The sequence below is a fragment of the Bemisia tabaci genome, chromosome 10, assembly GCF_918797505.1.
Source record: "Bemisia tabaci chromosome 10, PGI_BMITA_v3".
Taxonomy (NCBI): Eukaryota; Metazoa; Arthropoda; class Insecta; order Hemiptera; family Aleyrodidae; genus Bemisia; species Bemisia tabaci.
The window spans coordinates 41261543-41288197 of record NC_092802.1 but is presented as its reverse complement, the minus strand read 5'-3'; the positions used below and the strand labels follow the sequence as shown (position 1 = coordinate 41288197).

The window sequence follows — 26655 nt, the reverse complement described above, 5'->3', positions numbered from 1 at the left end:
AATATTCCATTGCAAACTGCCTGAGCTGAACACTCTCCCTCCTCAGTTTCGTACTGGTGCGCATTAGAGTTCAAAAAATTATTTTTGACTCTAATTTTAATTTTTGGAACTTCTTGGCTTTGTTTTCCCCACGAAATGGTGTGGACCCAGCACCATTTCTCCACCTGGTATCACCACATATACTTTCTTTTAAATAAGATAATGAAGAAGATTTTTGCATTGCTAAATTTTGTCCAAAACAAATTTCATTAATTTCTTTCTTCAAGTCATTTTTGTTCAATGGAAAATCTCAATTGATCATTCATTTTTGACGCTGAAATTCTGTCTACTTAATGTTTGTGTTTTTATTAATCTTACAGACAAGACAGCAAGTTTTTGTGCAGCTTCTACAAGCTGTTTTGAAAGTTTCTCAATGTCCCTGGTTGACTCCTACGCAGCATTACAATGTTGAAAATACTATCCGTTCCTTAACTGAAGTTGGTATGTGTAAATGATAGCTTTTTATAATTTTCACTGTTTCTACCAGGGATCATGATACTGAAATGCGTGCAGAAAGATTTTTTAACTACACAGAAAAATCACTATTTTTAAATTAATCTTGAGGTTAAACAACGCAAGAATAAGGTCTGAATCCGATATATGAGGACTCAGCTGTTTAATTAACGGTATTGATCAGTGAAATTATCTTTCCTGTAATCTTATTTTTAATTTTGAAGATCTTAAATTTGCGAAAATGTTCCTCAGACAAACTTCTCCTACTTTAATTTCAATCGCCCCAAAATTATTTTAAAAAATCATCATAATCTAAATATTTGAAGTAACACCTTATTTCGTATTATTATCTAGAAGAAGAAAAAATTGTTTAAAAATGCGCCAAAAAGGTGAAAAACTTGGTAAACATTTGCTTTAATTAGTGGCTTTTTCATGAATTATCTCCTTGAAATTTCTCAGTACTAGTTTGTTTCAAAATTTTGAGGATGTCCATGAAAAATACTTACTGAAAGATGAAGAAAATTGCAGCTATTTCTGTCACTGGATTAAAGTTTGTATTCAACTGATTACAGCCAAAGGTCGATCGATCGCAATCCCAGCTGAGTTAGAAGCCACCGTTCAAAATGTGTTCAGTAAATCCACCATGCTCATACGTCAGACGAGCAAATGGATTCAAGCCGTTAAAAGTCCTAAATTAGAGAGAACCCAGTCTCAAGTGAGTTTCTCTTTTTTTGATTCTCTTTGATCTAAACCTTTTAGACCATCGTTAATCGTCAATGAAAACTGCTGGCTGCTGGCTGTGCTGCTCTGATGGTGGGTTAGCTTAGACCTGGAACGCGTCTGCAGTTGCCTTCTTGACCAGTCGTAACCAGTGTTTCACCAAACAGCATTTCCATGAGGGAACTTTGCGCTTGAATGAGTTTTTTTCCTCTGTAATGAGAATTTCAGTTCAACATTGAATTTTAATGCACGTTGGTTGAAGCACCAACGCTTTTGTCAAAAAAACTTGTGCGTCGAACCGATATCCATTTTGTTAAAAATTAAAATCAATAAAAACGTCCAAAGCTGAAGGTAATCTTTGTTAGAATGAATCAAAATCTAAGGGGCCTAATTTCATCGCAACATTGCAAATTTTACAGCGGCAAACTATTTTTTAATTTTTAAAAGGTGTCTTTTTAAAGGTGAAATTTTTTAGGAATTTTTGTCCAACCCAAAACAATATACGAGGGTCATCCAAAAAGTAGGTTTCCCTAGCTTGTATCTTCCGAACGAAAAGAGATAAATTAAATCGGTAAAAGAACAAATAATAGGCATACTCTAAGCTTTAAAACATGTCCAAGTTTTCGAAAATCGGTAAAAGGATTCGCAAGAAAAGTTAATTTCACTGAGACAATCTCCTGTCGCAGAGTGCCCACCTCCCGGGTCAGGATGTACGGAGAGTCGATTATCTCAGACTCGGGTATTCGCCTCTAAACATCTTATCAAAAAGGAATTTAAAATTTTTCATTGAGTAGGTCTTACTTTCCTTTTTGACGCAGGCTCCACATCTTTTATGACATTTCTGGTATCATTACAGCAGCTTTTTGATGCCCTCCGTGTAGAAGCTCACGCCTTGGCTCCGAAACCAGTCATTGACTGCGATCTGTACCTCTGAATCGGTTGGCAATCGCTTCTCATCTTGGAAGTTTTTCCGCTTGGGAACAGATGGAAGTCACACAAGGCTAAGTTAAGAGAGTATGGAGGATTGGAGGGAAATTTCCCGAAGCAAAGCAACTGATTTGGAAGTGCAGATCGCTGTCAATGACATGGTTTCGGAGCCAAGGCATGAGCTTCTACGCGAAGGGCATCAAGAAGCTTCTGTAACGATACCAAAAATGTCAAAAATGATGTGGAGCCTACGTCAAAAAGGAAGGTAGGACCTACTTAATGAAAACTTCAAAATTCCTCTTTGATGTGATGTTTAGGGGCGAATACCCGAGTCTGAAATAATCGACTCTCCACGCATCCTGACCCAGGAGGTGGGCATGCGGCGACAGGAGGTTATCTCAGTAAAATTAACTTTTCTTGCGAACCCTTTACCGATATTCAAAAACTTGGACTTGTTTTAAAGCTTAGAGTAAGTATGCCTAGTATGTATCTTTTTACCGATTCAATACATCTCTTTTCATTCGGAAGATACAAGGTAGAGAAACTTACTTTTTTGATGACCAATATACTTAAAAAACTATCAAAGAAAATTTGTAACTGTGTTTGAGTAGATGAAGGGCCTCGTAATTTGGTCCGCGGTGGTAGTGGCGAGCCAAAATCCGGGTGCCCCGAAAAAACACCGGAGTGCTTTCCGACCATGAGCCCTGGAAAGAACGGCCGTAAACGGGGACTAAGGCTAAACTTGGATTGGTCCATACGCTGTTTTGTCCTTTCTCTCTCTCGCACTCATTGCTCAGATGCGGCACGTCAAAGGAGCACACTCGGCTTTGACAAGCCGCCGTTTTATCGTCTATCTCTCTCCCACTCATTGATCAGATGCGGCAACCCGCGGCTCGTCAAAGGGACACACACACACTCGCAAAAATACAGGCTGGGCCTCGTAATTTGGTCCGCGGTGGTAGTGGCGAGCCCGAATCCGGGTGCCCCGAAAAAACACCGGAGTGCTTTCCGACCATGAGCCCTGGAAAGAACGGCCGTAAACGGGGACTAAGGCTCAACTTGGATTGGTCCATACGCTGTTTTGTCCTTTCTCTCTCTCGCACTCATTGCTCAGATGCGGCACGTCAAAGGAGCACACTCGGCTTTGACAAGCCGCCGTTTTATCGTCTATCTCTCTCCCACTCATTGATCAGATGCGGCAACCCGCGGCTCGTCAAAGGGACACACACACACTCGCAAAAATACAGGCTGGGCCTCGTAATTTGGTCCGCGGTGGTAGTGGCGAGCCCGAATCCGGGTGCCCCGAAAAAACACCGGAGTGCTTTCCGACCATGAGCCCTGGAAAGAACGGCCGTAAACGGGGACTAAGGCTCAACTTGGATTGGTCCATACGCTGTTTTGTCCTTTCTCTCTCTCGCACTCATTGCTCAGATGCGGCACGTCAAAGGAGCACACTCGGCTTTGACAAGCCGCCGTTTTATCGTCTATCTCTCTCCCACTCATTGATCAGATGCGGCAACCCGCGGCTCGTCAAAGGGACACACACACACTCGCAAAAATACAGGCTGGGCCTCGTAATTTGGTCCGCGGTGGTAGTGGCGAGCCCGAATCCGGGTGCCCCGAAAAAACACCGGAGTGCTTTCCGACCATGAGCCCTGGAAAGAACGGCCGTAAACGGGGACTAAGGCTCAACTTGGATTGGTCCATACGCTGTTTTGTCCTTTCTCTCTCTCGCACTCATTGCTCAGATGCGGCACGTCAAAGGAGCACACTCGGCTTTGACAAGCCGCCGTTTTATCGTCTATCTCTCTCCCACTCATTGATCAGATGCGGCAACCCGCGGCTCGTCAAAGGGACACACACACACTCGCAAAAATACAGGCTGGGCCTCGTAATTTGGTCCGCGGTGGTAGTGGCGAGCCCGAATCCGGGTGCCCCGAAAAAGCACCGGAGTGCTTTCCGACCATGAGCCCTGGAAAGAACGGCCGTAAACGGGGACTAAGGCTCAACTTGGATTGGTCCATACGCTGTTTTGTCCTTTCTCTCTCTCGCACTCATTGCTCAGATGCGGCACGTCAAAGGAGCACACTCGGCTTTGACAAGCCGCCGTTTTATCGTCTATCTCTCTCCCACTCATTGATCAGATGCGGCAACCCGCGGCTCGTCAAAGGGACACACACACACTCGCAAAAATACAGGCTGGGCCTCGTAATTTGGTCCGCGGTGGTAGTGGCGAGCCCGAATCCGGGTGCCCCGAAAAAACACCGGAGTGCTTTCCGACCATGAGCCCTGGAAAGAACGGCCGTAAACGGGGACTAAGGCTCAACTTGGATTGGTCCATACGCTGTTTTGTCCTTTCTCTCTCTCGCACTCATTGCTCAGATGCGGCACGTCAAAGGAGCACACTCGGCTTTGACAAGCCGCCGTTTTATCGTCTATCTCTCTCCCACTCATTGATCAGATGCGGCAACCCGCGGCTCGTCAAAGGGACACACACACACTCGCAAAAATACAGGCTGGGCCTCGTAATTTGGTCCGCGGTGGTAGTGGCGAGCCCGAATCCGGGTGCCCCGAAAAAACACCGGAGTGCTTTCCGACCATGAGCCCTGGAAAGAACGGCCGTAAACGGGGACTAAGGCTCAACTTGGATTGGTCCATACGCTGTTTTGTCCTTTCTCTCTCTCGCACTCATTGCTCAGATGCGGCACGTCAAAGGAGCACACTCGGCTTTGACAAGCCGCCGTTTTATCGTCTATCTCTCTCCCACTCATTGATCAGATGCGGCAACCCGCGGCTCGTCAAAGGGACACACACACACTCGCAAAAATACAGGCTGGGCCTCGTAATTTGGTCCGCGGTGGTAGTGGCGAGCCCGAATCCGGGTGCCCCGAAAAAGCACCGGAGTGCTTTCCGACCATGAGCCCTGGAAAGAACGGCCGTAAACGGGGACTAAGGCTCAACTTGGATTGGTCCATACGCTGTTTTGTCCCTTCTCTCTCTCGCACTCATTGCTCAGATGCGGCACTTCAAAGGAGCACACTCGGCTTTGACAAGCCGCCGTTTTATCGTCTATCTCTCTCCCACTCATTGATCAGATGCGGCAACCCGCGGCTCGTCAAAGGGACACACACACACTCGCAAAAATACAGGCTGGGCCTCGTAATTTGGTCCGCGGTGGTAGTGGCGAGCCCGAATCCGGGTGTTGTCCCTGCAGGTCTGACCTCTCCAATAAAAACGTGTGGAGAAGAGAAAAAAATAATTTATAGTGGAGCTCATGGAATGCATATAAAACCAAAAATGTCTGTGTAAATTGTCTAAAGTACTAAAGTCCTAAGTCGCAAGACTGTTTTTAAATGTCTGTTAAGAAGAATGCGAACGTTAGATTTGATAACTAATTTATTTTTAATTCCAGACTTGCATTGTGTCTGACATAGTTTTTCCACTTTTTTCAGCAACTAATGAGATTAGATCGTAGCATAATTGAGGGACTGCAAGATATCGTCCTCCTTCTAGAAGAACAGTTGAAGCCTTTGGTAGAGGCAGAACTTTCTCTTCTAGTCGACATACTCTATCATCCAGAACTACTTTTCCCAGTGGGAACCGAGCCAAAGAAGAATTGCGAAAACGGTGGCTTTATTCGCAGGTACGTTGGCAAGAATTACTTTCTGTTTGAATTGATGATTGTATCCCTTGGAATATTTAATGCTAGGTTAATTTACTGATCACGTTTTTCAACAAAAAAAAGTTGGAAAAGTGTGATACATCAATTCCTATGTATTTTGAACTGTTAAATCCAAATGAGATCTCAGATTGTATTTACCACCCATCATTTTCCGGAAAAGTCGCTGTTTCTCAGACAACGCTCTTTTTGGGTATTTTTGCGATGATTTTCCTGTTCTAAAGAGTTTTAGAAATTTTCTGAGATCCTTTTTAGGTCTCTCTTGCTGTATTCAGAGACAGTGAGCTCGAATTTGACCTTCACTCATCTCTGACAACCCCCCATTTTCTAGGAGGTCTGATTTTTCTGGGCCCAAAGCTTATCCGGACTACTCCCACTTCCAAGGAAATTCTTAAAATTTTCCGCATGTATGATACATCCATTCTTCTATAATTTTAGCTGAAAAATCCAGGAATGGCCTCAGAAATTCGTTATCACCCACCATTTTTACGCAAAACCCGATTTTCTAGGAAAATTGTGGCAATTTTACCCACATTGCATCATGGGTAACAGTTGAAATAACACCACAAATACTCAAAAATACCCATTAATCCAAAGTCAGGTTTTCCGAAAAAGGGTGAGTAATAATGAATTTCTGAGGCCATATTCAGGTTTTTCAGCTCAAGCTCAGCTTATGAGAATCCCGAGTTTTTGGATAAATGGGTGTTTTTGAGTATTTGTGGTGTTATTGCAACTGTTACCCCCCGTCCCCGTGCAATGTGGGTAAACTTATGACAATTTTCCTAGACAATCCGGTTTTCCGGAAATATGGTGGATGATAACGAATTGCTGAGGCCATCCTAGTATAGCAGGAGAGACCTAAAGAGGATCTCGGAAAATTTCTAAAACTTCTTAGAACAGGAAAATCATCGCAAAAATACCCAAAAAGAGAGTTTTCTGAGGAAAAACGACTTTGCCGGAGAATGATGGATGATAGGAAAAATCTGAGATCATATTTGAATTTGACAGTTGTAAATACATAGGAATCGATGTTTCACACATCGCAGACATTTTTAAAATGTATTTTTAATACACTTTGAGTCTGGGAAAGCTTTTACACAATTTCAGGCTCGGAAACATCAGCTTTACTGGAAATCCTGGAGGGTGATAGAAAAAACCGAGGTCATATTCGGATTCAGCAGCTCAAAGTATGTTGGACCAGTTGTATCTCGTAGCTGAGAAAAATTTTACCTACATTCTGCAGGGGGTAACAGTCAGAAAATCACAAAAAATGCCCAAAAATTGTCAATTTTCCGAGTAAAATTGGAGAGTGATGAGGAAAAACGGAGGTTATTTCTAAATTCAGCGCCTCAAAATATATGTAGACCACCCGACCTCCCCCAGGAAACATTCTTTTTTTTCATCAAACAGTGTTTTACAATTAATTGTGAACACTATTTAACAATCATGCAGACTGTCCATGAGTTATGAATAACGGAATCTCTGCGAACTCTGTTGCCACTAATGGACAAAAATGCCCAACTTTTGCCAGGAGAGTGTGAAGTGCCAAGTTTTGCAAATTAATTTTTCCCGAAAAATTACTGTGTGTTGCGCTCTTCTCCACACCACCTTAGGAGAGATCGATCAGGCAGAGGTCAGAGTAATAATTCATCATCAGAGTAATAAAATGCGATTGTGGTCGATTGGAGACATCAAATGTTGACTACGGACAAAGTAAAATACAGCTAGTTATTTGTGTCCTGTTTTTAGGCAATCCAAAAAGATGAACCTCTTTTAATTCCTCGTTTTTTCCATAATGCTACTATTAGTCCATCGATTAAAAATAATTCCTTTTGATTGCAGACTTATCAAACACACAGAAAAACTTTTGGAAGAGAAAGAAGAGAAGTTATGCGTCAAAGTTTTGAAGACCATACGGGAGATGATGGCAATCGACCTGGAATATGGAGAGAAGGTGATTGTAATAGTAACATATGAATTACCCATTATAGGTATATTTTCATCAAGGTTTATGATGAAATATCATCGAGGTCCTACATTAGACCTCATTGATTTCAGATTTGGACTGCGTGTATGAAAGAGGGCGACGACAAAAATTGGAAAATGAAAGACGGAAATGGTGGATGATAAAAGAAAAAGGTGAAGGTGTGAAAGTCTGAGGTCTCTTAGATCAGAAGTTAAATTTTAGTGATTCAAAGTCTACTGTGCATAAAAATAAACTTTTCTGCAGACTTGAAGCAAGTGGAGAACCTACTTTACCATGCAATGCCAGAGAAAATCAAATTTTTCATTAATTTTGCTGTTGTGTGGCTTGAAATAAGACTTACTCAGCGTCATTCTGCAAAATGTTGTTAATGCTAAAGAAAAACAGCCTTCTTTTCTAAACTATTTTGTTGAAAAACCAATTTTACCATATAAATGACTGCCTCTACATGATGATGAACCAATCAACCACGATTTTGGCTCTTGTATCCTGCCCTCTTTAAGTAATGACCTCCAACTTAGATACATTTGTGCCAACGCCTCTTCAATTTGGAAAAAACAACTTTTGAACTACTCAGGTTTGACTGCGCACAATTCTCTCAAAGAGTTTTCTTACATCTCCACTGCTGACTTAAATTTATAGTTACAGGATAGTGCACAATAAGTAGTGCTATTTAACTCAATTACTGGCTTATCTATGTATTACTGTATCTTATTATCGATTGAATACAATTCTTTGTCACAAATGCTTTTTTCTCTTTCAGGGAGATATTTTGCGCAACAATTTGCTGACCAGGTATTTTGGTAAATCTTTCACTCAAAAGCAAAATGCTGTGGAACTAGGGAAACCAACACAAAAGTTTATCATCAGCCATGGACCAGGAGGTATCTAAAGTTTTTCATGACCTTTTTGCTCTCTGTGACCTCATGAAAAATTTCAGTTTCCATTATTTTCTAAAATAATTTCCTTGATAATAATTCAGGGCAAAATCCTGGCAATGTTCATGTCGTTTTGCAACAAAATTTTCGATTTGCCTCAATTTCTCAAAATCACTTCCAAAGATGAAAAAAAAAGAGATCACCGCTTTGTAACTTTCCGGCTGAAGATTTGCCTCAGGTTTGCCATGATCTATAAATCGCCAGATAAAACTTTTTTTTGCACTCCTGGCTGAGCGGTAAAATATGTTAAAAAATGTATTAATCATAAGCAGCATGCCAGGACAAAGGCAAATCTTCCAAGTTGGAACGCACTGTTTTTCCTCCGTTAAATCTATTCTAAATAATCAATTCTAGATGATGCAGCCTGCTTTAATAAATAGTAATTGTTTTCCATTCATTCAAAAGGACAAAACTCAGTGTTACTAAGTTGTAAAAATTGCTGCTATGCTAGGGAGATGATTGAATCGATCATAGAAAGTTAACGTAGCAAACTCTGCACCATCTCTTTGATATTCACTTCACTCTTATCTTTCACGTTAGAAAACACAGAAATAAGTGTTTTCGGTTCAGTTATTCCGTTTTAGTTAGTTAGTTAGTTAGCCTTTTCTTCTGCCTTTGACCAGAGCATGAGATCTGTTTGTCCAGTCATTATCATATCAGGCACGGATAAAAATCATAAAATTGATAAAAAGAGCTGCTTGAGCCGCTTGTAGATTGTGAATAGTCAATCATCGTTTGATTACTATTTCAGTGAGCTACAGATTTGAACTATTAGCCGCAATCTTTTATAAAGAATATGATTTTCCTGCTTGTCGATAATATTTTTCTGATACTGTTTGATCTTAGCCAAAATACTCGCAAGAGCTGGTTTGACGTTACATGAAGTTCAAAGTCACTTGGATCGAGAGGGCGCATCAGACTTGGTGGTTGAGCTGGTCATAAGATCTGTTCACTCTCCATCAATTTTCGTCGAAGCTGTCGAGTTGGGCATCGCATTACTCGAAGGCGGAAATCCTATTATTCAGAAAAGCATGCACACTAAGCTTTTAGGTGGAGATCTCAGTCAAGCATTCTTTAAGGTCAGTCGAAATTATTTCCTCCTTAGCCATTGAAATATGCTTGATTAATGGTCAGATGACTTTCTTGAACACCTCACATCATTTAACTTTCTAAGTATTATATTTACCTGAATGTTGATGATAAAACTCTCAAATTATGTATCTCGTTTGTGGTATATTAAAATTTCTACTCCTATTTTATTTTTTTAAAGAAGAATAAATCAAGATAATTTCTTGAGGTTTTTTCAGAATTTTCTTGGCACATCAATGAAATATCACTCAAGTTTTTGAGAATTGATGTTGTGTAGTTTTCCACTTGAAAAGAATAAAGTATGACAGGAAGTCTGCAACATGGCAAATTAAGGTACAAGAATTGAAAGTTTCACTGCTGATGTGTATGTCTCTCCATATTGTCCATGCCCAAATTTTAGGGGACCAAATTTTACGTATTTGTTTCCAGTAATAAAATGTCCAACATTTTAAGGATTCCATAAAGCCCCGCCATAAGTACTTTTTGTCTTGTACTTTTTCAAAAACGTAGACTTATAGTTGATGATTTTCAAACTGTCTTTCTTCATTTGAGACTAACTGTAGCTTTTATTGACCATGGTAACTCCAAGTCACTGCAAATAATTGAGTGCTATCAAAGTCAATATTTTCCTGACTGCTCTCTCTTTCTTGCCACAGGTTTTCTATGACAAGATGCGAGATGCCCAGCAAGAGATTAAATCGACAGTGACCGTGAATACTTCAGACATGGCGGGCAAAGGTAACGAAGACAAAGACCAAGAATTGGAGAAAATGGCGCGCCGGAAAGGACGAAAAGTCAGCAGCATCGTGATAACAGATGAACTACGGGAAGAACTAAGCCAAGCAGCGGGTTTGAATGGTGGTACTGAAGAAGGGCAGAACATGACCGCAAGCTGTGCTCTTGAGGATATCCTGGCAGAAAAGTTAGAAAGGCAGAAAGAACGGGAGGATGAAAATAAACTGTCTAATAAAGTATTGGTCATGCAGCCAATACTGAGATTTTTGCAGTTACTCTGTGAAAATCACAATCGAGATCTACAAAATTTACTGCGCAACCAGTGCAACAAGTCCAACTTTAATCTCGTTTCTGAAACGCTAATGTTCCTGGACTGTATTTGCGGTTCGACAACAGGAGGTCTCGGTTTACTAGGGTTGTATATTAATGAATATAATGTCGAATTAATCAATCAGACCCTGGAAACTCTCACAGAATACTGTCAAGGACCGTGTCATGATAATCAAAACTGTATAGCAACGCACGAATCCAACGGGTTGGATATAATTACTGCGTTGATTCTGAACGACATCAATCCATTGGGCAAATCGAGAATGGACCTGGTTTTAGAGCTTAAGAACAACGCCTCAAAATTACTGCTCGCTATAATGGAAAGTCGAGGTGACAGCGAGAATGCGGAGAGGATTCTTTACAATATGAATCCGAAGCAGTTGGTTGATGTTGCGTGTTCAGCATTTCATCAAGAATCGTTGGATGATGATATCGACACTGACGATTCCAGTGAACCGGATGAAGAGGTATCACCAAAAGAGGTCGGGCATAATATTTACATCCTCTGTCATCAGTTGGCGCATCACAATAAAGATTTGGCCGCATTATTGAAACCACCAGAGGTCAACACCGATCCCAAGATGAATCAAGCGCTGGAATATTACGCATCTCATACCGCACAGATTGAAATCGTTCGTCATGATCGCACACTGGAGCAGATTGTTTTCCCCATACCAGAAATTTGTGAGTACCTAACGCATGATACTAAGGTCAGGGTATTTCATACTGCTGAGCGGGATGATCAGGGCTCAAAAGTCTCGGACTTTTTCGAACGAACAACTGACATGTTCAACGAAATGAAGTGGCAGAAAAAATTGCGCGGACAGCCGTTGTTGTTTTGGGTGAGCAGCCATATGTCCTTGTGGAGTAACATTCTCTTCAATTGCGCTGTTTTGATCAACATCATTGTAGCATTTTTTTACCCCTTCACCGACTTCGTACCAAAGTTAGGAGTTCACTTATCTTGGCTCATCTGGATCATAATGTTGTCATCGTTCGCGTTTCTCATCGCTATTCCTAAAAGAGCAGCCATCCGATTATTCTCTGTAATGACAATAGTTCGGTCTATTTTTTCTAGCGGTCCAGAGCCAACACTCCTGCTTCTTGGTGGCACAACGGTTTTGATGAAAGGTGTGCATTTAATCAGTATAATGGGCAACCAAGGCACATTCACAAAGAAAATTAATCAAATTCTTTGTGATGTTGAAATAATATACCATCTTTTCTACGTGATATTTTGTGTGCTTGGCCTGTGCATGCATCCTTTCTTCTATTCTGTTCTTTTATTGGATGTTGTGTACAGGGAAGAAACACTTCTTAACGTTATACGCTCCGTTACCCGCAACGGTCGGTCTATTATTTTAACGGCTGTCTTGGCCCTAATTTTAGTCTACATGTTCTCGATTATAGGCTTTATGTTTTTCAAAGATGATTTCTTAGTAAATGTCGACTCAGAAATCATAAACTCGGAGAGCGAATTAATCACACCATCCAACAAGTCAGACCTGGAGCCCAACCAAACATCAACTTGTCCGTCAGACGGCAGTTGCAACTACCAAGGAGCGTCAATGGAATACTCCAAAGCCATCAATGAGCCATTTACAGAATCAGATGGAAAGTTGTCTTTACAGCATTTTGTGACTGTCGATGGAGAAACCAAAGAGCGTGCTTGTGACTCGCTTATCATGTGTATCGTCACAACGTTGAATCAAGGTCTTCGTAACGGAGGCGGGATCGGAGATGTGCTCCGCGCTCCAAGCAGCAGTGAGCCGCTATTTGTGGCCAGAGTAATTTACGACCTACTCTTCTTCTTCATTGTCATAATTATTGTACTCAACCTGATTTTTGGTGTCATCATTGACACTTTTGCTGATCTGAGAAGCGAAAAGCAGCAGAAAGAACTCATTCTGAAGAATACATGCTTCATTTGTGGCCTCAACAGATCAGCTTTTGATAACAAAACGGTTTCTTTCGAGGAGCACACGAAATGTGAGCATAATATGTGGCATTACTTGTACTTCATCGTCCTCGTCAAGGTGAAAGACCCAACAGAATTCACTGGTCCAGAGAGTTATGTATATTCGATGGTTAACGACAGAGATCTCGACTGGTTCCCACGCTTGAGAGCTATGTCTTTGGCTGCTGAAGAAAGCGATAGTGAGCAAATTGAATTACGAAGCCTTCAAGCACAGCTGGAAAACACGCAGATTCTTGTCGCAACGCTGTCACAGCAACTGAATGAGTTAAAGGATCAGATGACAGAGCAGCGCAAACAAAAGCAAAGAATCGGTTTACTGAACTCAGCCTCTGCATACTTACATAATATGGCAACGTGATATTCCTTCTCTCAACTGTTTACCCTGGGTTTTCGTACCTTGACTCAACTTTCGCCCCTTCCTTTCTTTTTATTGGAATTTTTTCAATACAGTCATTAATTTTTTAAGCCTCCTGTGTCCAATATTCCATCAGTTTAAGTGTGAGTTCTACAGTTAAATTTCCGATTTCTGAGTGAAAAATATCAACAGAACGTCACAAATTCTCCTCGGTGAACCTCTTTTGGAAACAAAAACACCATGTTTGTGCCACTACTTTCTTTCACGGCAGCATGATCATGTTACAGCAATGAACTAGGAATGTTTGCAATTTAAGAGAAAAAAAACCCAAAGAGTGTCTGCAATCTAGTGTATTAATTTATTTTTTTTTCTGAAATGAAACACTTAAGAATGTTTGGTGACTATTGAGTCACTAAATTGTCACTCCAGCTTATGAGTTGCTCTGATTCTTTCTTGGAATTCCACATTGCGAGCTATAAAATCTCTGTTTAATTACTAAGCCATTGACTTAAAATGGTTGTTTAAGGTATTCATTGACTTTGAAGTAATATTAATTCGATGATTCTATGTAATTTAGACCTTTGTGTTCGGAAAAGGTTCACTCCGGAAGAATAGAGAACGGCAAAAAGAGCTGAAATAATCACAGTGAGATGGTTCTCACCATCCATTTTTTTCTCTTTTTTATCATTATCATTCTATTCTATGAAAATTTGCTTAATTTAAGGCAAGAGTACATCAGAACCATGCTCACGCCTTTTCTGCCATTAATTTATTTGTTAGGTGTATTCAATCCTTGCTTTTGTTGTTTGTTTGACAGTTAGGTTTTAAAGTTTTAGAAAATGAAATATATATTAGTGAGGTAATAATCCTTAACTTAATTTATTTATTTGCGTGTTTTTTTAAGACACTTTTGTTAGATTTGCATATCAAAAGTAACTGTAGGTCATTTTTCTGTAGGAGGAAAGTGATTTTAGCCTTGTGAAAAACAGGACTGATACTTCATGAAGTGAGAATGTGCAATGCATAGACTAAATTTTTTTAAATGATCATTGAACTTGTATTAACATTAAAATATTTTATATCATTGTTGAAATGACTTTGAAAGTTGAGGCCTAATTTTAAAATTTCAAGAGTCTCTATGATCGTTGATTTTCTGTTTCTTTTCTGTTTTCATGAGCTCACTTGAAAAGTGAGTGATCAATAACGTTGTCTGGTTATCTTCGTGATGAAGTAAAATTATCCTACGTTGTCCTATTAATCCTTGAAAAGAAATTCTTTTCAAGTATGGCAGAATTCATTTTCCTACATTTTGTTTTACTTTTTGCCTCCCAAAAATATACGCATTATTTTAGTGAGATAATGATAATAATTTGTCCAAAAAAAAAACAAATTAGCAGGCTCAAACAATTATCTTCCTTGTTTCAGAATGATTGAAAATCGTTGACACTTTTTGTGAGCATCAGGAAAGAATTTCAAAATTACGCTCAATTTTTGATAATACGCCTTCTGTCTCGTTATTCCCGGTCTTAGATCGAGTGGAAAAATTGTATCCAAAATCATATTACTTTGTCTGGAGCATCATTTTCCCCCATATTTTACAGATAAAGGAAAGAATACGACAGACTTCATATAATACCTGTTCACTTTTTCTCTTTTTTTCCAAGTTACGTTTATGTATTTCGTTTGATTGATTTTTTTTTTTTTTTTTTTTTTTTGTAAATAGTTACTTTCAAAGATTTTAGATGTGTTATTTTTTTGTTTCAGTTGATTTTATTTTTAGTGCCTTCAAAGAACTAGTTTAATACTTAGATATTTATTTGTTATGTTACAAATCTATACGCTAATGAGGCAAGTGATCCTACAACAGTTTTTTGTGCGAACATCACGTTTTTAGCATAGGGCAGGGAAATGTATTTTTGTAACACCAGCTTCTGCATTGTTTTTAAAATTTAAATTATTAGCTTGGAAGGTCTCTTGGTCTTCAAAACGATATGCATACCTCAAAAAGAAGGAAAAAGAAAATTATGCTAGAAGCTGTGTGCAGAATTTTTACCAAGCAGTCTAAAATGCTCTTATACTCCTGCACCTTGAAACCGGTTTTGTGATCAGTAATCTTCATTTTGTTTTAGTAAAGAACCCTGTACCTAAAACCTAGAGTTTTAGTGCTGCCTAAATTTATCATTTAATATGATGTTCTCTACAACCTCCCCAGCACAATGAGCTTTACAATTCTTACCCGGTATGAGCAAATTTCGAGAGTTATAAATTAGTCAGCAGTTTCACTTCCATTATTTGGTAATAATGTTAGTTAAGGGGGAGAGCTTCTCTTTTCCCACCTTGTGCCATCTAGGAAGATGCAAGCTTCCGTCAACTACTTTTGAACAGGAGGCTCCGCATACACAACACAACGGTAGTGTTACCTCTGTTACGTAAAATATAGAAGTGCCAAAAACTTCACTTTTCAGCCTTTCTTTTCTAAAACTTAACACTTGAAAAGTCGATTTCAGAAGATCACCAAGCTCAGGAGGTCATAAAAGATATCATATCCAAGAATAATGAAAACCTGGCGCTGATCGGGCTGAACCCTTTGGTTGTACAAGCAAGGCCCTATTTTTGCATCTTAAAACCAGTTTTCTAATAATTCTTGGTTATTCTGTTCATGTCGAATCCTAGTGAACTTCTTAGATATTTTACTGGTCCAAGTACTTTTTTGACGAAGGGACAAGTCCTTCGTCTGAGTTTATAATGTTTGTGGTATTTGCCCGCTGTTTCATTGCACAAGTTTTACTAATTCCATATTTATTTTTTGAGTTTTCAGAATTTATTCTTTAGTACATACCTAATTAACTTAGCTTTGTTTGTTATCTTGAAAATTGTGATAGTATAAAGTAGTTTAGTAGGACTGTTTCCGCAGGAATTTTTCGTGTTTCTAAGAGCTTATCCAAGAATCATCGACGTTTATCAGGCAGATTGTAAATCAAAATACTACATTGCTCTCATCAAAAAAAAAAAATTGCTTGAGTGTGAGGATGCGAACTTTAATTTTTACTGACAGTTATTAATGAATTTTACCAATGAACTGAGAAAAATTCTAAAAATTTAAATAAGTAATTGACTTGCGAACCTTATTTTGAAATCAAGTGGCACTCACGGTGTACTTACCACTTGGTAACAGATATCATACTCTTTCCCTTTGTTTTTAGCGATAATTGCTTCCGATAATTATGTTAATTTCCGAGTCTTTCCTCTTCTTTTCCATTCGAGGTTTTCCAGCCTATCACAGTAATAACACAAAATCTGTGGTTCTCACTTAACTCTTTCAGAGCGTTTTTTCTCAAACGATTCTAGAATTTCAAAAATTATTGGTACATAAAGCATCTTAGTTTCTGCATTAATTCAGTCTGCATTCTTTTCTAATTCAACCAAGCAAGAGATTTGATAATACATCAAACTTGCGTGTTTGTATTGGGATCATTGTGAACTTGGAAAGATAAAGTCTAAAAAGAACCACTGAACAGGGTTTAAAGTACAGGATGCCGGTACAAATTCCATCAGCAAATTTTAAGGAAATATTAATGCAAACATTGAACATTTCTAGAATATAACAGGGAATAGTAATGCCCCTATTATTCAATGCTTCAGTTATCTAACTTACCTAGTCAAAATAAGTTTTTGGTCAGAACAGAAGTTTTGGTCCAAGGATTGAATTATTTCTGTGAGTTAATTATTGCAAGGTATTTATAGAATCAGGCAAGTTTTTTGAAACCTGTTTCCAGTCATTTATAGAAGAAATGAATTCAATTTGAATGATGGATAGAACTTTCTCAACTGTATTCTGCATGAAATTCTGATGACGAAAAATTTAACGTGTTTTTTTATTTCTCAACATATTTGAATTCTCATTCTGTTCAGTGGTTCACTGAAACTTGATTCATCGAAGCAAATTACGGCTATCCTAGTATTTACCAACTTCACATATTTGTACTGAGTAGTTGCATTTTAGTTAGATATATAGGTAGATACTGACCTATCGCAAACTGAGAAGCGGTTTGTTCAAATGTGATACTCAACTCCATTTTTATTATTAATACCCTAGTTTGATTATAATGAATCCTCCTTCCTCATTTACATCAGGATGTTACTTTTACAATCTGTAGTTATAATTGAATCTTACTCGTTTCCGCTTAGGAACCTATCCTTCCCTGTTGTTTTGAGTGGAACTCCAAACTTTTTTAGTGATGTTATGAGCAATTATTAATTTTTAACTCAACCCTAAATTTTATCGATCATTGTTGTGTACAGTTTTGTTATACTAAGTGATTTTATTTTAAGTACGATTTACTCTTGGTTACTCCTCATTTATAATTTAGCTTCTGTCATGTTTTCATTTCATTCCATGAAATTAAACTATTGGAAACCATTCTTGAAGGTTCTTATTCCTCCTAACCTCTCTTTAGTCACTCACAAGTTGTCACTGTGAATGCAGAGGATTTTTTTTTTAAAAAAAGAAGGAAGAAAAAGTCCTTCTTACTTCCGCAGCTTTAAAGCCGGTACTTCATTTATTTTAATTCTGAAGTTCCAAGTGAAGTTGATAAACTGCATGTGACAGAAGATAGTGTAATAATTTTATCTTTAAAAATAACACTTTTGCAACACAACACATTTCTTGAGTGATAAAAAATTTGCAGAGTACAAGCTGTTGCTCGGAGGACTATGTACTTAAGGCCTAGATACACACGGCGATTAATCACCGCGAGTGAAAGACGAAAGTCAATGGAGAGCCTTGATTTCGATCCATTGACGTTGACATATCGAAATCAAGGCTCTCCATTGACGTTCGTCTTTCACTCGCAGTGATTAATCGCCTTGTGTATCTAGGCCTTTAGATAAGGGAAGAATATTCACTCACAGATGTGATTTTGTAAATGCAACTTTAATTTATGAAAATATAACAATAATAAATAAACGACTCTTAAAAATAAAATACATCAATCACACAAACGAGTTAAACCTCTTGATCTACAGTACATTATACATTTCGCTCTAACGGAAGAAACCAAGACAAATCTAAGGACAGCGCTTCCTAAAACAATAAATCAAGATTCGATACACAATTTCTGATTTATATGATACAAAGGAGTACAGTATGAGGATTGATTTTCTTATGATGGTAATGGTCAATATCCATCCTGAAGTTGATGACACAGGAGCGATTGAAAAAAATTCTCAGACTTTTAAAAACTTTTGCAAATGTTGATGGCTTGAGAGAGAGGTGAGATGAAATGTATTTCCATCTAGGAGTACTGTGTTTTTCTTTCCATTCAGGAATAAAAGCAGTATGGTTGTCATTAAGGAAACGAGATCTATCTACAGGGGTGCAGAGAGTTCCAGAATTCAGACCGTTCCTGAAGAACTGCCATCTTATGCCTTATGGCTAAATTTCAAATTCTCCTCTTGGAAAAAAGTCAAATTCTGTGGAAAAAGGCCGGATTTCACGTCAAAATGTGCGATTTGCCACGCTTCTGTAAGAAGAGTAGCAATAAAAAATATCTTTCTTGAAAATAGCCTCACAACCTAAGATTTACCGCACACTTGCTGAAATCTGCAGATGGCAAGATCAGGCACTTTTTACACCCACACTATCTACACTAGCTTTTTGTAACGAGCGCAAGACTGCATCTCGTCTCTTAGTGGCAGATACACAGTCATAACTGGACGTATTTCTACCAAATGGAACTATGTACATTAAGACATGAGCCTTGAGACCCTTAAGAATATATGCATACCAGGGCTCACGTCATGATGCACATAGTTCCGTTTGACAGAAATAGGTCCAACAGTTCCTGTTGATTGATCCTGTTTGCTTAGCAACATCCATTTTAAAGAGGTCAAGCACTTGATTCATGATCGACGATACGTGCTCCTCGTGTTTAAATTAGGATTTGGTTTGCAGTCATAGAGTGATATTGAAATTCACTCAATAGGAGTGCTGAGCGGGAAAAGAGTAAATCTCCTTTCAGTGCCTCAATTTTTCTTTTGATTCTTTTAACAAGGGCTCGATGCTCTTTCCACCTTATGCCGACATTGTGTTGGGACTAGGAAATGGCAAAATGAACTCATTGATCACAGAAACTTAAAATTAATATCGGCTGATTACGTCCACATTCTGGGAAGAATTAGTCGATTCCGCAAACATTAGTTAAGTATCATTTTACTTATAAGCTGCACTAATCTTCAAGCAAGGCTTCGACAAATAGAAAAGAAGAAAAGTTTCGGAGCATAGACTTTGCAAATTACAACTGTGCTCTGCAAGCCATGACTGAGGCAGAGAAAAAGGACTTGAATACAAGATAAAGTTGAGGAGAATTCTCAGCAAGCTAACTGAGTCTTTCGTGATGATGACAGATTAAATCATGAGCTACGCTTGGAATGAATTCCAGAGGAAGTTCACAACTATGACTTCAAACACAATTAATTTGACATAATTCTATAGAAACAAAGGATATTACACATTCAATTCCCGAACAAGATTTTCAAGTCTACAGGGAGGTTTTAGTGAGGTGCATTAAATCTATTGCTACATACCAGTGATGCCTTTTGTTTCGGACTATTCACCCGCAAGGAACAAAGATCAAATCTATTTTTTTTATCTAAGGTTAAGTAGGAAAATGCCAGAAGAAGTAGCCACCTTCAGTTTTGCTCTAAAAACTCGAAGTGTTTCGAAGAAAATTTTAAAGCTAAAAAGTTTCAAGAGCGGATCATGTTTTCAAAACTTGTATTAATTACAATTTAATCTCCGTTCTATGTTAAAACATAAAATAGAACTATTCAAAGGTGAGTCGCCTAAAGTTGTTAAAGAGGAAATGAGGAAGTATATTTTACTTACTGCAAACATACACAGATTTACTACAAGTAAACCTAGCAGAAAAAAGTTTCAATGGAGAATTTTAGTGAAAAATGTTCTGCACTGTTTCATGTCTGTTTGCTCTTCAAAAGACCATTCTAGCAATTTTACCATTTTCTTTAACCCAGTCGTTATGTCTCCTCGACTAATCTCAAATATTTACAATAAAAAAGACTGATAAATCTGTTGTCTTAACATGAGCGCAAGGGAAATCAATCGTAGTGAAGAACAAACATTCTGGGAACAATGCAGAAAACCAATTTTTGAGGATTTATGATTGACGTAAAAAATATCTCACTCGAATGTCTAAGCTTACGGGTTGCCTCAAGTATTCTCTCCATTTACATGAAATCTAGTTTCATTGAAGAGCAACACATCATTGAGCGCACTCAGATGAAAAAGGGTAGAAAAATAATTGCAAATTTAGAGACTGCTTCACGGCGGAACTAAAATATAGAGTAAGGGTAGACGAGTTAAAGAAAGCTTATCACACTTCATGTAGAAAGAACATCACAATTCACCGAATAAATTTTTGCTTCCGTTTCATTTGCAACCTGATGAGGAGAGGTTTCAAATGTCCAGAGCTAAAAAATTTGTAAATGTATCCTCCTTAATACTAGCTCTTAATATCTTAGCGGTTTAGCAATTGGAAAGCCCAATTTTCAAATCAGCTGAGACCAAGAAATGACGCGGCAAACATAGCACGTGAAAATTAATGGCAATATTCGAGAGGAAGAGTGAATGAGTTCATCAAGAGAGAGTCCTTTAACTTACTCAACTTTACGAGTATCTCAATAGATACTCGTTTAATTATCACTAACTTGTTTTGACTAAGTGTTTCGCCGCTTGTGAATCCATTCTGAATATTCTCTGTCCAATTGCTAATCCATCTAAAGAGCAGCAGTGGTGAGGCATGAATCATCAATTTTTTTTTTCATTTTCTCATTTGAAGCCATGGTAAAGAATCAATTACTAAGAATTTGCCCAGAACACCCTGATAATTGATCTTTTTCCATAGATTTTAATGGTAGATCAAAGATCGATTCATCACACAGCACACACACCACTGAAGAGCAGCGTACAAAAAACAAAAAAAAACAAAAAAGGACAGTACAGGGCCTACTGTCTACTAAGATGAGGACAAAATTTAAGTATAAAAAGAATAGCACATTTTTACCACCTTCCTTCGCGCTACATTTTTCTGAAATTATCATCCAAAACTAAACCGTTTTTCGATATAAAAAAAAAACTAATTTACACATCTCCCTAAAAAAAAGAAAAAAAAATTCAAGTATAAAAATTTAGATTTCATATTTACAGATGACTTGATGTGACAATTGATTCAGAGTTATCAAAAATAAAAACTGAGTTGACTCTACAGTAATCGGTTACCATATGACACGCAATATACTTAGATCTTAACCATTAACTGATTTCATGAGAGAAAAGATCTAAAAAAAATTATATTAAAAAAAAAGAAACTCTTATTACAATTTTTTGACAGCACCAATTACAAAATGGGAAGAGCTACTTTCAGATAGGAATACATCTGACCTTGAGCTGCTTTTCATGCTTAAATGAGTGCAGACTACAAAGAAAAAAAACCAATGAGGTTTGATTGCAAAGTGGTTAAAAATGTTAATTAGATGTTATATACGTACAAAGTGGTACAAAAAAAAACTTATTTCTTGAGGAACCAGGAAAAAAGGCTTGTGAGTCTGATAAAACTTTAATTGATTTTTTTAATTCCGTAGAAATCATTAGAGGGTAATTATTGTAATTATTACGTACATTTAAAAAGATTGGACGTAAAATATACTGTTCTACCTTCACTCTAATTTGTTAGGGTCAAAACAATTTCTGAAGAAACCTCAGTAGAGGGCAAAAATTACTCTTCTTTACTGTACTAGCATAAGCCCCCTAATAGGCATAACTTTGCACATTCACAGAAATAATAGTGCATTTTGACGCTCAGCTTCATGTAAGGTATTGCGTACCAAGAATCAAATGCAATTTTTAGGGCCTAAAATGCTGGATGAAATGAGTGAAAGTAGAAACTCAGAAAGCAAGGAACCTATTGACGCGGCTTTGCAAAGCTTAGGATAAATTCCCCGAATCACCCTCAAGTAGTATTTCTAGCATTATATTTTTCCTGCTTCCGTGTGAAACAAAAAGGTCAATTCAAGGTCAGCAGTAATCATTCTACAAACAGGCTCTGATGATTTGCTTTCCTGTCGATTCCTGCAGAAATATTTACACCAGAAAACGAAAGAGGGAAGAGTGAAATAATCGAGAACTTACTGCACTGATGACTAATTTTTTTTCTTCTCTTTTAGAAAAATCTACCATATATGTTTAAACATAGATCATCTTTGTGCCGGTTCAGTTGTTGGAATCGTAGCAAGTTAGAAGAGCTGCGTCTACAGGCTCCATACAAGATGGGCACGTGAAACTCCGCATCAACCAATCATCCACACACTTGACATGATAAATGTGCATGCAAGGCAGGTATCGAACGTTGTCGCCGATGAGGAACTCCATCATACAAATTACACACCTGGGCAAAGAGATTGGAACAAAACATTCAGCTAAAATATAATTGGTAGATGAATAAGATGTTAGAAAAAAGACCCCTTTCGATGGATAAAAAATATTAAGAGGAGGTTATTTCATAGCTAAGAGGGGTTAATTTTGCATACATTCTTGACATTTTTGGTGATTAAGTTGGCTCAATTTCCCGCTAAAAAATAGATGTCACAGATACAAAAAGGCTAGCCTTCCTATTTCTTGAACACTTCAACCAGAAAATTTTCAAGGTGTTGACACCTAATTTTTTTTGTTCTCTTTATTTTTAGTAATATACGTAATTATAATTATGTACACAATATTCAGACGAAGAATAACTTTAGACGACAGATTCATGAATTCCAGTTGTATCATTTACGTCAAACTGGGTTGAAAAATCTGATTTTGAAATTTGGAAAATTCTCTTTGGTGTCCTTAAGAATAAATTGCGAGAGATTGACTTCATTTGGTGTCAATATAGGTTGTAAAGTTGTGATATTTTCCGGCACTTCTGTGCCCTTGCCATGGCAGATAAGAAATTCAAATGGTTTTCTTTCCTTGACACTACTGTTTTGGACTGGAAACTTTGAGCAGACAACACTTGGTTTAGCTAGGAATTTTTGGTCCCAAAATGCTCATAGAGCTTTCTTCTAGGCTGTTGTAAATAGCTTAGTTTCGAATCTCATGGAGTAAGGTCCTATTTCTCTTCGATATGCATACTTACGAAATACCATAACTGTGCTGAAAATACGAAATTCTTACATTAATGTGAGCCAACCCTAAATTAATTTCATCAACGTCTTTAAATCTGCTCCATTATCTTTTTCATTCTTTCTGGCCAAATGATTTTACCTGTTGTTGCCAATTCAGAACACAATGGCCGAAAGAAAGAAAAGGGTAAGACCTTGTCATCTGATCAAGGAAATCAAAAAATATTGAATCCTTTTAACTCAAACATATTAGTCCAATCTTATATCCATATTAGGGGCAGAAAGTATAAAAGAAATAGTGTATTGCTTGAGTTCAAGAGGTGTGGTCTCTTGGTGTATCTGTTGAAGTCAAATCAGGCATTTTAATAAATGCCTAGGCTAGTAGTCAAATTTTGACAGTTCACGGAATTCTGTAAATTTATGGCAAGGAGTTCACAGGCTTTCAATATTTTGGGAAGAGTAACTATTCAAATCCATGAACTCTCTTTGTTCCTTCCTGTTTACAAGCCTTTAGTACATTTAAATATTAAAGTTTTCAAAATTCTATGTTTTATGATGTGCTGAAAATTTCATGATAAATGTGCATTCAGGATCTTAAAATCGTTTAAAATACTATTCTATGCTGTATATTTTTACAGAGAATTCTTTCTTACAGGAGCAACGAATTATTTTGTCTAAAATTAGTGTAAAAAATCAAAATTTCAATCTAAGTAAGAAACTTTGACTATTTGCCAAGGCATTTGACAAAATGCCTGATTTGACTACTTGCCTTCAACATATCGACGGTGAAACTACCAAACCATGTATCTCGTTTGCGGTGTTTAAAAATCTACGCTCACATTTTATTTTATGGAAGTAGACCAAATCAATATCATTCCTTGAAATTTTCACAGAATTTTCTCCGCACGAAGAGGAAAAATCACAGAAATTTTCAAGACTGGATGTTAAGTAGTTTTTCATTTAAAAAATAAAGTATGACAGGAAGTCTGTGACGTCGCAAACCGAGATACGTGGTTTGGTAGTTTCACCGTCGATATCCATTAATATTTCATCATTCTTTTCTGAAAATCAACAAAGGTACATTGGTTGTGGGAATCAAACGCATCCTCATTCTTCTCCCATCTATTGTTCTGTTTACTTACTCTCTGTTCTTTTTGCAGCCATCGTAAGACCCTGTTGGTAAGTGCTGGATAAGTCCCATTCTTTTTGCTATTTTGACTTGTTCTTCTTCAGTCAGCTGACTTACAGGACGGCTTACATTCGGGGATGGATAGAAGATTGGAAGAGCTTCCTAGAATAAGCAGAACACACACTTATAGGTTTATGTGACATGGCGTTCAAGACCTTACTTGGAAAGGGTGATAACTAATTTTATTTATTTCATTTTGAAAGAAGATGGTCAAAAGATCCATATGACTGGAGAATAGAGAACTGCAAAAGTGTATTCATATGGATCTAGAACAGTTTTTAGATACTTCAGCGCATTTTTAGGTGGAGGTGCTAGGGCTAAAACTTGAGAGGGGGGGGGGGGGTTTGAAAAAATAGAGGGGGTCTGAGGGTCTACTCCAGCCATGGAGGCCCTTCACAGGCAAAATATTAAAAATTAAATAACCTCAGAGTGCAAGTTTTAGTTTTTTCCTGGAAAATAAATCTTTCAATAGCTCTTCTTAAAAAAAAACTTGGGGAGAGGGGGGGGGGGGGGGGCTGATCCTTTGGCCCCATACTTGTACTACCACTGGCATTTTCAATTCAATGGGAAGATACGCTTCCTGAATATATGCATTGAAAAAAGGTCTCAGAATCTCCAATCTTTGTACGTGTGAGGATATGGTAAAAAAAAGTGTACTGATGACTATTCAAAGCAAAACAAAATCATTTCTTGACATCTTGGGTGAGTAAATGTTGCCCTCTGATTGATGCTTCAGCTGTGAATGTAAAAGGAAAATAATAAGAGGAAAAAAAAATTGAAATGATCTTCATGAATATGCTGAGAAGTTTCAGTGGTTTGCCTCTTTGGATGAAAGTGTCTTTTACATTAAATTTGAAGTTGATCCCTAGAATATACTAGTCACAAATCTAAATTGAATCAATACTAAATTGATCTAACACTCAAGTATCACAGGAAAAAAAGGTGTTCGGCAACGAGTGCTAGATGACTGGCATGTGAAAATATGCCAATTTGAAGTAGTTTCCCACGACCAAAGCAAACTTACGAAGTTTGGAGAAACTCAATGTTTCTTTGTCTCTGTGAGACACCCCACATTTTAGGTTAGCTTTTCATGACAATAAAGATACATATATCTTTCCAAACAAGATTACTGATGGACAGCGGCAAACAAGTCTAAGAGAGCATTGACAGCTTCAGGGAAGCATATAAAAGGAGCGGTGTTTCAATGCACTAATCCTGCACCATCACGAAGCCCGCAAGGAATCCATAGTAAGTCTCATGAGGAGACAGGAGAGTGCAGCAAGGTAGGCTACAGGCTACATACTCCAAATTAGAGGTGTTCAATGTCAGTAGAATAGGGATGAAGTTACACAAGATAAAGTCAGACAAAAAATAAGGAGCAGGAAGTAAAGGTCACAAATGATACAAGAAAAAAATGACTTGAAGATCAAGTAACAAAGGAAACTTTTCCCTGTTTCAGAAGGACAAGGTATCATATATGCATTACCCTATACGGAGGAGGAAGTGGTCCGAGTCTGTCAGACGTTTCAGCTCCATTTTCACTGCCTCTAAGAAGTGATATGTCTTCTGCTGACGATCCTTTCAGGCAATTCCCCATTTTCAAGGTTCATAAACCTTTTCATGTACCCTAGTAGACAGACAGGGTTGAGAGTTTTGGTAGGTCGCTGCTAGCAAAATTCGTGGTCATCCTGTGGAAAAGTCCTACGTTTTACAACAGGCGAAACTTGCAGATTTAGACACAACATAGGTGGGATCACAAAGGCACGAATCTAAAGGAAATACACTGATTTTTAAAGTTCATGATTTGAAGAGCTCGGACGACTTTCGTGATAAAAGCGCACACATATCCAGCATAACCACTACAATAACACAACTGGTGATTACACGCTTTGCCCCGAGAGAGCAGCACTGTTTCCGGAAAGAACCGATTCTGACCGAGCTTTTTTTGTTGTCAGATTGGGTACCGCAAAACTTTTGTTGCATCAAGTTCTTACTATTTAACTTTTAATTATTGCATTATTTGCCAACGCAGCTTTGATAAACAACAAAGGACCCTGAAA

The 26655-nt window shown here is 38.0% G+C and overlaps 2 protein-coding genes across 4 annotated transcripts in view; one reads left to right on the top strand and one right to left on the bottom strand.

Moving 5' to 3' along the window:
• The window catches only part of Itpr (Inositol 1,4,5,-trisphosphate receptor), a 69870-nt gene extending 52223 nt beyond the window's left edge, over window positions 1–17647 (top strand). For all 3 annotated transcript variants that reach the window (XM_072305611.1, XM_019043691.2, XM_019043693.2), the window contains exons 27-33: window positions 360–480; window positions 1065–1207; window positions 5592–5782; window positions 7661–7772; window positions 8566–8686; window positions 9587–9819; window positions 10486–17647. In XM_072305611.1, the coding sequence (XP_072161712.1) occupies window positions 360–480; window positions 1065–1207; window positions 5592–5782; window positions 7661–7772; window positions 8566–8686; window positions 9587–9819; window positions 10486–13230 (3666 nt within the window). In that variant the 3' untranslated portion in view covers window positions 13231–17647. The remainder of the gene's footprint in view (window positions 1–359; window positions 481–1064; window positions 1208–5591; window positions 5783–7660; window positions 7773–8565; window positions 8687–9586; window positions 9820–10485) is intronic.
• Window positions 17648–18141: 494 nt separating this feature from the next.
• Rnf11 (Ring finger protein 11) lies at window positions 18142–26477 on the bottom strand. Its single transcript, XM_019043697.2, has 3 exons — window positions 26082–26477; window positions 24549–24697; window positions 18142–22688 (listed from the first exon to the last, which is right to left on the bottom strand). Exons 1-3 carry the CDS (start codon window positions 26190–26192, stop codon window positions 22514–22516), a joined length of 435 nt encoding a protein of 144 aa, XP_018899242.1. The 5' UTR covers window positions 26193–26477; the 3' UTR covers window positions 18142–22513.
• Between the last annotated feature and the right edge of the window lie 178 nt (window positions 26478–26655).

What these genes read in the sequence shown, in the direction of transcription:
- Rnf11 (XM_019043697.2), bottom strand. Translation starts at nt 26,192, where the DNA reads ATGGGGAATTGCCTGAAAGGATCGTCAGCAGAAGACATATCACTTCTT. An exon ending in CACTTCCTCCTCCGTATAGG is followed by an intron (nt 24,698 to 26,081) that starts GTAATGCATATA and finishes TGCTTATTCTAG; the next exon opens with GAAGCTCTTCCAATCTTCTA. An exon ending in GGCTGCAAAAAGAACAGAGA is followed by an intron (nt 22,689 to 24,548) that starts GTAAGTAAACAG and finishes CTCTTTGCCCAG; the next exon opens with GTGTGTAATTTGTATGATGG.